At 40.6% G+C, this 13,078-nt stretch overlaps 1 protein-coding gene across 1 annotated transcript in view; it reads left to right on the plus strand.

Annotated features, from left to right (window-relative positions):
- The window catches only part of BDP1 (B double prime 1, subunit of RNA polymerase III transcription initiation factor IIIB), a 52,441-nt gene that overhangs the window by 23,824 nt on the left and 15,539 nt on the right, over positions 1–13,078 (plus strand). The window contains exons 23-30 of the mRNA XM_035888461.1: positions 679–794; positions 1,420–1,639; positions 2,181–2,365; positions 5,662–5,878; positions 6,931–7,145; positions 8,124–8,517; positions 11,409–11,525; positions 11,796–11,832. Of these exons, the coding sequence (XP_035744354.1) occupies positions 679–794; positions 1,420–1,639; positions 2,181–2,365; positions 5,662–5,878; positions 6,931–7,145; positions 8,124–8,517; positions 11,409–11,525; positions 11,796–11,832 (1,501 nt within the window). The remainder of the gene's footprint in view (positions 1–678; positions 795–1,419; positions 1,640–2,180; positions 2,366–5,661; positions 5,879–6,930; positions 7,146–8,123; positions 8,518–11,408; positions 11,526–11,795; positions 11,833–13,078) is intronic.

Raw genomic sequence — 13,078 nt, forward strand, 5'->3', positions numbered from 1 at the left:
TGCATCTGTAGTCTCCCTCTCAGTGCCACAGTGTCAGCTCAAGCCTAGCTGAGATAGTTGCTTGCAGTTCAGCTTTGGCTATTCTAGACCTATGCGTGTACGTCTGCTCTGTGCTGTGCACAGCTGTAGAACCACAGCAGGCCTGATGCTCACCTGTACTAATAAAGCTGTCACAGACCTGGAGTGCTGAGAGATGTGTTTGAGTGGCTTCTTTGTGGAACCAGCGTGGCAAATACAGGAGTAGAACTCGTAAGCCCTTCTGAATCTGAGGTTATCTTATAATGGCTTAGGTGTGTTTGTGCTGTGCTCTGGAGGGTCTGGTTTTCAAAGGTTTTTCCATTAGCCGAAGTATTTTGTTTCCATAGTGCTCCATGTACTAGAATTGATAGAATGCTAAATAGAAAGTGTTACCCATAATGCTTGGGTGCATATAGTATTTAAGACTCTAACTCTAGGTAGCCCAGGACTAAAAAGACTTATGTTCCTGCTTGCCTATAAATTGAATTATGTGCTCAGGCAGATTACTCTTAAAAAATGTAACATGATTCTTTTCTTGATTCAAATTATGAAAATAGCACAAAGATCTGTAGTTAATTTTTTTTTTTATAAAATACACTTCTGTTTTTAAAACTTGCTTGATTCTCTCTTCATGCTTTTTTTTTTTATTGCAAATTAAAGGGTGAAAATGAAGCTCTATTGTGTCAAGCAGATGTATTGAGCAATGAGGAACAGGAAAAACAAGAGGCGCCTCGGGTGCCCCCTATTTCTGAAAACATACTGCGTGAACAAAGCAGGTGAGGTTAAAGTTTAACAAAATTGCATTTGAAAAGTTTTCATATGGTCCATAATGAGACATTTTTGCAAGCATCAATTCTTTTGTTCCTTGTTAATTGTCTTTCCCCGATGTTTAATTTTCAGTGCCTACATGCAGCTTCTTCCCATGTTTTCAGAACACACTTTTAGTTGAGCTGAACTACTTGTCATTGTTAATCTTGTACATACTTGATCTGTATGAGCTCTCATAGCTCTTTTTGACCAAGCTTTTCTTTTATTGGGTTTGTATTTGCATGTACAACGATCATACATAAAATCTTTGAAAAATGTCAGAGATTTGTCTCTCATCAATTCCAGTGTGCTCTTTACTGCTGCTCTTGTTTAAATAAGATCCTAAGCATGTGTTAGACTGCAGATACTTCAATGTTGGTATGGTTAGCAACACAACTTTTCTTGATGAGAAATATATATTTGAAAAGATAGATTTACTGATTTTAAACAAAAGAGTGTATGGCTCTAACCCTCTTGTATGAGTCTTGATTCAAAACTTAATGCAGAATTTTTTTTTCCCTTCCCAACCAAAGTCAAGCGACATAATTCTGGGTTGGTTTTTTTTTGTTTGTTTGTTTGCTTTAAATTTACTAGTGCTGAAAAATCCACTTCCCAAGAAGGCAAGCTGGGTGCTCTGAAACCAGGACAATTCTTAAAGAATGGATCTCGGAGAACTAGACCAAACCTAAAAAGAGATTATAACGAAAAGCAGTCTCCAGTGCCACAAAAACTTGCTGCTCCAGTTGAGGAAGAAGCAAATAAAGGAGAAAATCTTCCTGTGGCAGAAGAATCTGAGGAGCCTCTTTCCTCAAAAGTGAGAATTCTCTTCAGATATTTCTGACTATATTTTCTGATGCTTGGTTCTGCACCAGATGTTTCTAAGACACCTAAATAAGCTGTTTTAAATGCATAAATTAATTTTGGACTAGTAAGAATTACAGTCTTGTTTAATATTTGCACACTAATAGGATGTCTTCTAAAATTCTGTTAATGACACATTAATAATAAGTAGACTTATGTTAAGAAATCTAAAGACTTCACTTAAACTTTGAAATGTCAGTCACGTTCATGACACATGAATAGTTTCCTGCATTCCATATTTCTGTTGCTGGGTTTCTTCTGAACTCCTTGGTGGTTGCTCATGAAAGACTATATTGGTTACAGTATCTGTTCTTATTAGATAAATATCTTCTCTAAAGGAACAAGAAACAGTGATGGGTGCTGTAAACTACTTGAAAGTTTTTAAGCAAAGTTTTGTCAGGTTAACATCTTGATCATAACTTGCAATGCTTTATTTTACAGTTGATGTATTTTGTGCTAATATTGTTGGGGTGTTTTTTTTTCTCAAATCCAAGGATGATGTGGAAGCATTGTTTGGGGGGAATTTGGCGAAGAATGATGATCTAGACACAAATTCAAAAAGTATGAAGTCAGAAACACTCTGTTCCACTAAAAAATCACATAACTTCCACAGCAAGGGAGAACAAGAAGAATGTCTATCTGAAGATGCTATAGAAAGCGTTCAGGATACCATAGAAAGGTAAAATTCCCTGTTGACAAAGTAAAAAGCCACAAAGTTTTTAGAGAGTGTTTGTCCAGTTGTTTTTATACAGCACTTGTTTTCTGAAGTGTAGGCTCTGAGCTGTAATAGTTGCTATATGCTACATGCTGTGAATGTCACTAGGTGGCATCCTTAGGTAACACAGGAGTTTTTAACAGAATTTTTCTCAAGATGGTTTTCCTTTTTAGAAGGTATTTTGCAGGTGAGAGTAGAAGCAAGTAATTGGAGTTCAGCTATCTGAATTTCTCAATAATACATTCTTAGGATACAGTGCACTATGAATGTGATGACTGAGCAGTGCCATTTGTGTTCACTTATAAATTGGGAAGTGGTAGTGTGGGAGTTGCTGTCTAAGATGTATTCTGAGTCTCTTCACTTTTTCTTTCCAGCAGAAGTTCATGCAGTGATGCGCGGTGTCCTGGTTCTTTGGTGGAGGGGATGCTTTTGATGTATATGCAATATGGGGCAGATAGTGCCATTTACATGGAACAGTTCTGGATTATGTTATAAGCTACCTTTTGTTCAGTCTTAACTGATATAGAGCAGCCTCAAATTGATTTACTTTTTCTGTTTTCTAAAATTAGCTTCTGGGTCCCATCTGTCTATGTGCCTCTGCTTAAAATCTCTTCCATAAGTTATGCTGAAATCACATCCCAGAGTCTTTGTGCTAACAAGACAAGAGCCTTACTGACAATCGTCTTGGCTTCTGTGGTGGTGGAATTTCACAGAATAGTTGAGGTTGTAGGGTCCTCTGGAGGTCATCTGGTCAAACCCACCTGCTCAAGCAGGGCAGCCTAGAGCTGGTTGCCCAATACCATGTCCAGACAGCTTTTGAATATTGCCAAGGATGGAGACTCCATAGTTTCTCTGGGTAACCTGTGCCAGTGCTCAGTCACCCTCACAGTGAAAAAGTATTTCCTGAGGTTCCGAAGGAACTCTGTGTTTCATTTTGTGCCCATTGCCTCTGGTCCTGTCACTGGGCACCACTGGAAAGAGCCTGGCTCCATCTATTGCTACACCTTCCCTTCAGGTATTTATACACATTGGTGAGATTTCCCCACCCATTCCCACCAAGCCTTCTCTTTGTCCAGTCTGAACGGTCCCTGCTCTTTTCAGCCTGTCGTCATAGGAGAGATGCTTCTGTCCCTTCACCTTTTGATAGCCCTTTGCTGGACTCTCTGGTATGTCCATGTCTCTCTTGTGACTGGTTCTGGGCGTCCAGTACAATACTCTAGGTGTGGCCTCACCAGTGCTGAACAGGGAGGATCACCTCCATCAGCTTGCTAGCAATGCTTCTCCTAATGCAGCCCAGGATACTGTTAGCTTTCTTTGCTGCACGGGCACATTGCTGGCTCATGTTCATCTTTGTGTCCACCAGGATGCGCGGTTCATTTTCTGCAAACACACTGTCCGTCTGGGTGGCCCCCAGCATGTACTGGTACCTGGGGCTGATCCTCCCTGTCCCAATCCCATGCCGGGGACCTTTCAATACGATTCCAAGGGCGAGATTAAGACACTAAATCTGGTCAAATGCCATACAACCTTTCAACTTTATTTTCGATGTGGAGGGAGGAGGGAACCACGTGAGGAGGTAACAGCGGAGGTGAATGGGGAAAGGCAAAGGGGAAGAACCAAGGAGGAAAAAAAAAGGGGATGAGAGAAAAGGAGAGCTAGAAAGGGAGTGAGTTTACGTCAGGGAGGACGGGGTGAACGAGAGAGAAAGAGAGAGAAAGAGAGGACTAGCTACCACCGCCCTGGGTCCAGCGATATTCCAGCACCTCCGTCTGTGGCATAGTCAACGCTCCAGCACCCCTGTCTGCTACTCCAGGTTCAGTCCATGCGATGCTGGCTTCATCGAGGTGGGTTCCAAGAGGTCCGAAGGGGAAGAACAAAGATGGGAAAGAGCCCTCCTACCAGAGCGCACACACTCCTTTTATAGGGGTTGGGGTCCCTTGCTCATGCGCAGATCGAACTGGCGTACGTGCAGTTCATGCCATATGTGCTGTCTCCTTAGGACACCTTCTACCTTTTCCGTGCCTTGGGCCTTGCGCAGGTGCATGGTGTTGTTCATCTGCAGACTGTGAAGGCAGGATCTCCTGAGTGGTGAGAAGCATTGGTACAATGGCAATGTCGAGACAAACTACATTCAGTAACGGTTCTCTACACTCCCCAGGCGCAGGACTTTGCGGTTCCCCTTACTGAACTTTGAGGTTCCTGTCAGCCCATTTCTCCAGCCTGTCCAGGTCCCTTTGGTTGGCAGCATGACCCTCTAGTGTATCTGCCACTCCTCCCAGTTCTGCATCATCTGTAAACTTGCTGAGGGTACATGCTGCCCTATCATCCAGATGATTAATGAAGATGTTGAACAGGATTGGACACAGTACTGACCAAGTAGGGTAATCTCCTACTTCCTGGCCTCCAAGTTGGTTTTGTGCCACTGACCAACAACCTCCGAGCCTGGCCATTCAGTTGGTTTTCAGTGCGCCTCCTTGCCTGCTCATCCAGTGCATACTTAATTGGCTCCTCTATGAGGATGTTAGGAGAGTGTTACTAGCCTTACTGAAGTCAAGGTAGACATTAGCTACTGTTCTCCCTTCACCTACCGAGCCAGTCATTTCATCTTAAAAAGTTATCAAGTTGCTTAAGCATGACTTACCCATTACGAACCCATGCTGACTACTCCCAAGTCACCTTCTTGTTTTTCATGTGTCTGGAAGTGGTTTCCAGGATTAGTTGTTTCATCACCTTCCCAGGGACTGAGGTAAGGCTGACTGGCCTGTAGTTCCCTGGATCCTCCTTCTTGCCCTTTCCTGAGCCATGAGTTTAAAAGCCCAAGATTTCTGTCTTGCTGATCTGAATGTGCTTGAACAGATCGAGGAATTTCATCCTGTTTAAAAGCAGTAGTACTGCTTTTAAAGCACTGGAATTAATGAATATAATGCTCCTATGGTTGCCTAATTTTTGAGACCTGTGGTGATATAGCTGAAACTTTCTACTCTACCTGACTTCTTAATGTTTTTTTTCCTTCCAGAAGATTTTTCCAAAAGTAATCAGAAATGTCCACTATTGCAGAAAAATTATTTATCTCCTTTCCATGTTATTTTTTTCCTTCCCTTATTTTTTTTTAAACCTCACCAACTAGCTAAATAAAAATACATAAGTTCAATACTTAAGTTCATTACTAGCTGGAAGTACTAAATATTTGATAGGAAACCAAGCTTGTAGAGTGTATTTTATACTTCCTGAGAAGTAAAAGTTGAAAAATATTTTTGTAGGTCCAATGATAAAATAAGTTCTGGAGAAGAAAGTAAACAGAGTGATATAAAACCTTTGCATCAAGTGAGGGAACCCCTCTGGAACCCAAGGCCAAACCTAATGAGAGTTACTAGAAAAAGAAATTATCCTGAAGAAGGTGAAAACAGAGAAGAGGACAACGCTGAGAATAGAAATGCAGAAGTATATTTGGTGTTAGAAAAAACAGATGTATGTATGGTAAGTTATGTTCATACGTTTTGAGCCAGTTTATACCTAAACTATTGTGTCCGAGTTCTTAGAAACATCAATAGGACAGAAATCCAGTATATGGCTGTGAAAGGTTAATGTGATCCTTTTTTTTTTTTTTTTTTTTTTAATTCACTATTGGAAGTCATGCTGAAAAAATGGACTTACAATCTAAAAACTATGGAAATATTTCATGTGCACTGTTGTCTTAAGTTTTACAGTTTATACCATCAGAAGTCTGTGTTATCATAAGAACATCCTAACACTGTTACCTATTAATTTAATGTTTGTTATTCATGGAACAATGGAAATTAAAGCAGCTGTCTAATATCAGATACTACCTAAAAGCCATATAAGTATCCTTGGAAGTTGAAATCTGTGTGAACAAAGTTCAGACCTTCTGCTTAAATTTGCTCAAAAGGCCTAACCTAGCCCAGACTAGTTCATTCTCTGTCTAAAGTTGCAATACCTGAGTCAAGTTTAGTGCTTACTTTCTGAATGGATCACTAAGATCTTTCAGTTAACTTATTATTTTAGCCAGGCATCGATATTTGACAGAACTGTGCTTACTGATGTTTTTTATGTTCTGGGATGCATTTCTCTGTGTATGTGTGTTTTGAATAATACTTAAATGCTGTTCTGTAAACTATATTATTTTTTTCTTCCTAGTTTGTTCCCAGGTCAGAAAACAGTAGTTTTTCCTTCCTTCAAATTGTTCTTTAAATTAATAGGTAGTTTTAAAAAATTATTCATCTTACCAGCTTCTCAAGAGTTGCTGCTCTTAGTAAGTTGGGCATGGCCTTGGTCTATTAACTAGCAGCAGCACTGGGAACTTGGGCATCATAGATAATACCATCTAATGACGGTTATGTTACAGAGCCCAAAATTAAAGAAAATGGGGAAAAATGTCCTAAGCTATTAGAGATGACAGCTGGATATGGTTTTCAAGAACCTCAAACTTAGTTTTTTAAATCTTTTCTGTCACCAAAACCAGTTAAAAATGTTTGGCACTTAATACGGTAGTAATTGTCTCCTCTGTTCAGCAAAACCCCAGTAACATAGCGGAAGCTGCATCCTTCTCAGAGGCTACAAGAAAACACAGTTTTACAGACTCTGAAGAAACATCTTCTAAGAGAATCAGGCAGGATAGTAGACTCCAATCTCCAGAGATATTATCAGAGGGTGAGAGTCAAGTAGAACAAGAAGATGATTCTCAGCTTTCTACCTCTCGGGAAAAGAATTCAGACAATCTCACAAGGTAAAACAACTGAGCATGTAAGCTCAGCTGATTGGTTTTGGCTTTTGTTCTAGAAAGTTAATTATTAGCCATAGTTCTGCAGTGTGTTATGTGAGCATGTGCAGGATGTCAGTCCTTGTGTCTTCCATCTGAACTCTACCAGATGCATGCAGATATCCCTATTCTCTTACCCTGTACTCTCATAAAAGGAACACAGTCAGCACTCCCACCAACCCATCCCAGGGTCTACCTTTGGTTACAACAGGAATTCCTGATTTTAAAGGGGGGTACTTTGAAATATCCATACTGGGGCCACAGGGATTGTGGGATTAACCCAAAAAGAAACTCTGTGCTGGAAGTTCCTCTGCTGCTATTTGTTTTCCGTCCCCACCAGTTTACCAAGGAGGATACTTTTTGGGGGGAGTGTGGAATTGCTTTTGGTACACAGAGTGGTTCTGCCCATCATTTTGAGGAGGGAAACAGTAAGCAGCTGATTATTGAAGGAGATTGCTGTCTGAGAAACTGGAGCAGGTGGTTAGTTATCATCCAGCAGTTCTAGTTTCTAGACTTCACTCTGATTAACTGAAGTATCGTAGGTTGGGGCTCCAAGTACAGCTTTAGCAAAAGAGAACTGGCAGTGTTCCTATGACATAAAAAGCATGTGACTTTCATGTCCCTCAAAATGGAAGTTAATTTATCCTTTTCTAATCAAATAATTCTGTATCTTGTAAATTTAACTGTGCAGCTTTCCTGCATTCTGAAACTGCTTAATATACATTTACAAACAATACTTCCTGCACACATGAGAAAATAGGATTTCTGATTAAATGGTATGTGAATGCTTTTTTGTCACTATATGTTAGGAAGTAAATAGATTGTATTGTTCCTCACAACAATCTTTTTTTTATTCATTGTATTTGTTTGATTTGTGGTACCTCTTTTTTTTGGAATGTCTTCAACTTAATTTTTTTTTAAACATGCTTTTGTTCTGTACTTTAGAAGGCAATCCAGAAGGTCATCAAAATGGATAGAACTGCCAAAACATGTCTCAGAGCCAAGAACTGCTGCTTCTTCTGCCTCTGAATGTGAGCCTGATTGCAGCGAGAAGGGGAATCGAAGGCAAGAAGTTAAACTGAGTGTTACTAGAGGCAAAAGTTTGACAACTGCACACAGAAAGAAGTCTAGGAAGGAGCACAGAAGTTCAAAGATAACCTTGGTGACCCTCCGGGGTTCTCAAGAGGAAGAGGAGGAGGAGGAGGCAAATGACACTGAGCCTGATGATGAAGATGAATACTTTGCACCAGAGGAAGTAAACAAAGCTCCGGTGTTTGTTCCTATAAGTCTTCGATCTCCAAAACCTGTTGCAGTTCAGATAGAGGAAACTGTGGAGGAGGTATCCCGTATCTGGGTTCTGCATGTGTACTTTTGTTTTGGTTGTTTAAACAGCTTTTATTCTAATTGCATGTCCAAGTACTATCATTTTAATCTATTGTGATCTAGTTTAATTAATTTAGTTTCATTAATTTTTAATTGCAGTTTATCACAATGTAGTTTAATTCATTAAGAATGGTGTTGCAAGTAGCAGGGATGTTACTTGGCACATGTACTTGGTTTTGAACAAAATACTATGTCAGTCTAAGTTCCAGTTATGTTTACAAACTGTATGTAGTTCTGCAGGGTGATCACCAGTTTGTTTATTGGGATTGAATGTAGGCACAGACTATCTGACCGGCAGCAAGGCACACACGCAGCTGCATGCTTGCTGCCCTGCCCTGTGGGACAAGGAGAAAATAGAGGCAAGGCAGAAAGACTTACAGGTTGATCCAAAGACAGTTCAATAGGCAAAGCAGAAGCTGCATGTGAAAGCAAAGCAAAATAAGGAATTTATTCACTACTTTCCATTGGCAGGCCACTTCCTGGAAAGCAGGACCTCAGCCTGTGTAAGAGTTACTCTGGAAGACAAACACCTTAACCACAAATACCCTCCTCTTCCTTCTCCTTCCCTGAGCTTTTATTGCTGAGCACAACATCTTTTGATGTGGAATATCCCTTTGTTCAGTTTGGGTCAGCTGTCCCAGCTTTGTGCTCTCCTGACCTCTTGCCAACCCCCAGCCTACTTGCTGGGGCAAAGAGTAGGAAAACAAAAGCTTTGACACTGTGCAAGTACTGTTCAGCAATAGCAAAACCACTGGTGTGTTATCAACGCTGTTGTAGTCATAAATCCAAAACACAGCATCGTGTGGGCTGCTGTGAAGAAAATTAACTTCATGCCCAGTACAATCTTCACCCTTTATTCACTTGTGTCATGCTCAGGTCCTATGCTAGCCAGTACATCCTCATTAACCACAACTTCTCTTCCTGTCCTTTGACATATGCATGGATATCATTCCCTTAGTCTGTGGGCCACCCTCTTGAAAAGTCTATCAAAAGTCCTTTGAGTTTAGTCCATGCCTTGGGCTCCATGTATTACGTGGTTGCTCAGGACAGCCAGCATGTTGTGTTGAGTTTTTGGGTGCCAAAGCCAGCTCAAGTTGGTCATCACTGCACTTGTCTGGTTTCTTGTGAGGCTTGTCTTGCCCTGATTCACGTTGTTCTTGCTATAGTACTTATTATAGCATACAACTCAAATAATGGGTTAAAACAAGTTTAAACATATATCTGTTAAAATCTCCAGCCCTTGTCCCTTTGGCTCAGGCTGTGGAGTTTGACATTGCAATGGACTCCACTCCTTGCCTGTGCTCCAGCGTGGATCCTCCACAGGCTGTGCTCCATTCGGGAATGTTCCTGCTCTGTCTGATATGGGCAGATCCATGGCCCTCAGTCCTTGCTACTGTCAATGAGAGACCATCTACATTTTTGTCAATTTTTTTTTCAAAAGCTGTATGTTTTGACTCTTCTGTGGATCACTTTTAGAGTTGGAAATTTTAAACCTAGAGTGCAGGTCTATATTTTAACTGTACTAGATTAGAATAAAACTCGAGACTGTACGACTATAGCAAGACTTGGTATCATACCTACTAAGACCAGTCACTAGAGAGGAAATGGCATACTTTTTTGTCATCAGGGAACTGCTGAGGTTTGGGAACAGCTGACTGTTCACAGCCTTGAAAGCGATTGTGCTTAAAGGTTAAGACATTTTTCTATTTTTTCCCCTATCATTCAGTATGACGACTTTTGCTTTTTTTGTACCTTCTAGCCTGTTTTATGTCAGTGATGTGTCTTCACAGGTCTTTTTTTTTTTCTTTCTTTTCACTGCATTCTGAATCTGTTTATCCAGCCTGTTCTCTTCATGCCTTGGATCTTCATCACTACTTCTTTCAATTCACTCTAGTTCTTTTTGCTTACTACTACTAGTCATCTTCCTCTCTTCTCCCATTGAAATCCTGCTTTTTGGCCTTCTGAATTAATCCCATTGTTTCTTTTTCTGGATGAAACAGCAAGAGAATTTAAAGCTCAGTCAAAACACCAAGGGAGACTCTAGAACAGTAATGGACAGGAAACTTGTCGCACAGAAAGTTTTGCTGAATCCCTTCATTTCAAAGATGTGGAATATATTACCTGTGGGGATGATGATCAAGTTTCCTGGTTTAACACACAGGAGCCATGAGTACTAGTAAGGGATATGATTAGATATCTGAGGACTCAGCTGTTGTTAAATAATTAGTAGAAAGTACCTATAAAAGTGCAAGCCTTTACAAGCTACCCAGATTGAGCAGTGTTTTTCCTACGAACCTCACTGGAAATATTGTAAGCTTTCTGCCGAATTTCAAGTCCTTGTTTCTGAAAATGTCAAATGTCTGAAGTTCTCAGTGAAAAGACAGTGTTAAAGAAGAAAAAAAATATAGGTAAAATGGTGGGTGGCTGTTAGTGGGTGTGGGTGTGTTCCCTAGTCTTACTTTGGAAAAAGGCCGAACTCTTTTTCTTTCCTCAAGACTTAAAAAGCAGAAAAAGTATGAAAATTAACAAAACCCATTTGAGGTAAACAGCCACCATGAAAGATCTCAGTCGCATAACTTAGTTTGGTGGAGTAATAAGCAATTAGAAACAAGGTCTTCGGTTGTCTGATGCTTCTGGTTAGTTACAAGCAGCACTATCCATTCTGCCTGCAGTTCATACAACTGCTGCCTTCCTAAATCAGAAGGTATGTATATAAGACTTGATTTTTGGGAACAATCCCACTAAATGTTGAAGATCTGGTAAGTATATGCTGTTTACAAAAAATTCCTTTTGATAGATCTTCTTTGGGGCTGATGAACTGAAGTACTTCTAAAATTATTTTTACAGCTGGAACTACCTGTGAACATAACAGATGTGCAGGTGGCTACTGATGTTGAAAGCCTCTCTCATGCATCTGTCCAGCCAGTGGTACAGAAGGAGGAGGAAGTAAGCACCTCAACAGCTGTAAGAATGTCTTTTTGTCGTTTTGTTTCATAGCACATACAAAGCTATGTGGACAGTGTCTGGTTTCCCTGTCTGCTTGTAACAGTATAGCTTAATAGACTCTTACCTGTCCCGCACATATATGAAGGCCACAGCTGTGGGAAAACTATAAAAGTAAATGTTTTAAGCCTTTAAAATACCCTTGCAAAGCCAGGGCAACCTTTGGGCAGAGGCTTTACCTGTAAGCTCAGTTTATATAGAACTTTGATACTGTTTTTCTTTTTATTTAAGGAAACAACTGTAACTGAAAATCCAGAGGTGAACAAAGGTAGATATGAAGCAATCTTTTTCATATCTTTCCCGTTAACTTGCTACCACTACGTGGTTATTCTTGCTAGAAGTTTGGAGGTTTATATATCTTATTAAAAAAAAAAAAAACCTGCTCATGAGATACTGGATGCTTTTATGTTTTGGAGGAGATTTAAACCGTTTTCTTTCTTGCTGTTCTCTATCAAGTAGGGGGACCACTCATTGCAAGGTTCTGTTTCCGAGGGTCAGAGTGTACCCCTTGTGTGTTCCATCTATCACTTTCCCATGCTGTGGTTAGTTGTACTGGGAGACGAGGAAACTTTGCAAGTGCCTACTTGCAGCTTTTTAGAATAGCTTTCACTTTTAAATAGGTTCTCAATACATCTTCCTGGGAAGCACTGGAAATTGAGTGGGCTACTGTCTTAGTTGAAGGGAGGGAAGCCTACCTTGTTCTTTCAATTTATTTTAGTACAATAGCTTTGGAGGATGGAAATGGTTTGTCTGATACAACCAGTTAGTGATAGGCAAAGGGATGTATTCTGGGTAGAGATTAGGAATTGGGAGTCTAAACTGAGATGTGGACCAACACTACAAGCTATGGATTTCTGCAGTTAAACTTATCTCTTTCATTTCCATTTGTGGTGGGTTGGCCTTGGCTGGTTGTGAGATGCCCACCCAGCTGTTCTCCCATGCTCCCTCAAAAGAATGAGTGGAAAAATAAAATGGAAAAGCTCCTGGCTTGAGATAAAGGCAAGGAGATCACTTACCAAAAAAGACTCAACTTGGGGAAAGCTAATTTCATTTGTTGCCACATAAAATAGAGGAGGACGGTGAGAAAAAGAGACAAAAACTAAACCACATTCCCCTCCCAACCTTCTTAGGCTCAGCTTCATGCCATCATTTGTGACAGGACAAGGGGTAATGGCTTTAAACTAAAACAGGATAGGTTTAGACTGGATATAAGGAAAAAATTCTTTACAATAAGGGTAGTGAAACACTGGAATGGGTTGCCCAGAGAGGTAGTGGAGGCCTCATCCCTGGAAACATTCAAGACCAGGTTGGACAGGCCTCTGAGCAACCTTATCTAGTTAGTGGTGTCCCTGCTCACTGCAGGGACCTCTAGCAGTCCCTTCCAACCCAAAACATTCTATGATTTCCCACTCCTCTGCCTCTTCCCCCTCAAGTGGCACAGGGGGACAGGGAATGGGGGTTGCAATCAGTTCCTAACATTTCATTTCTGCTGCTTCTTCCTTCTCACGCTCTTC

The sequence above is a fragment of the Egretta garzetta genome, unplaced genomic scaffold (genome assembly GCF_000687185.1).
Source record: "Egretta garzetta isolate BGI_Z169 unplaced genomic scaffold, ASM68718v1 scaffold271, whole genome shotgun sequence".
Lineage (NCBI taxonomy): Eukaryota > Metazoa > Chordata > Aves > Pelecaniformes > Ardeidae > Egretta > Egretta garzetta.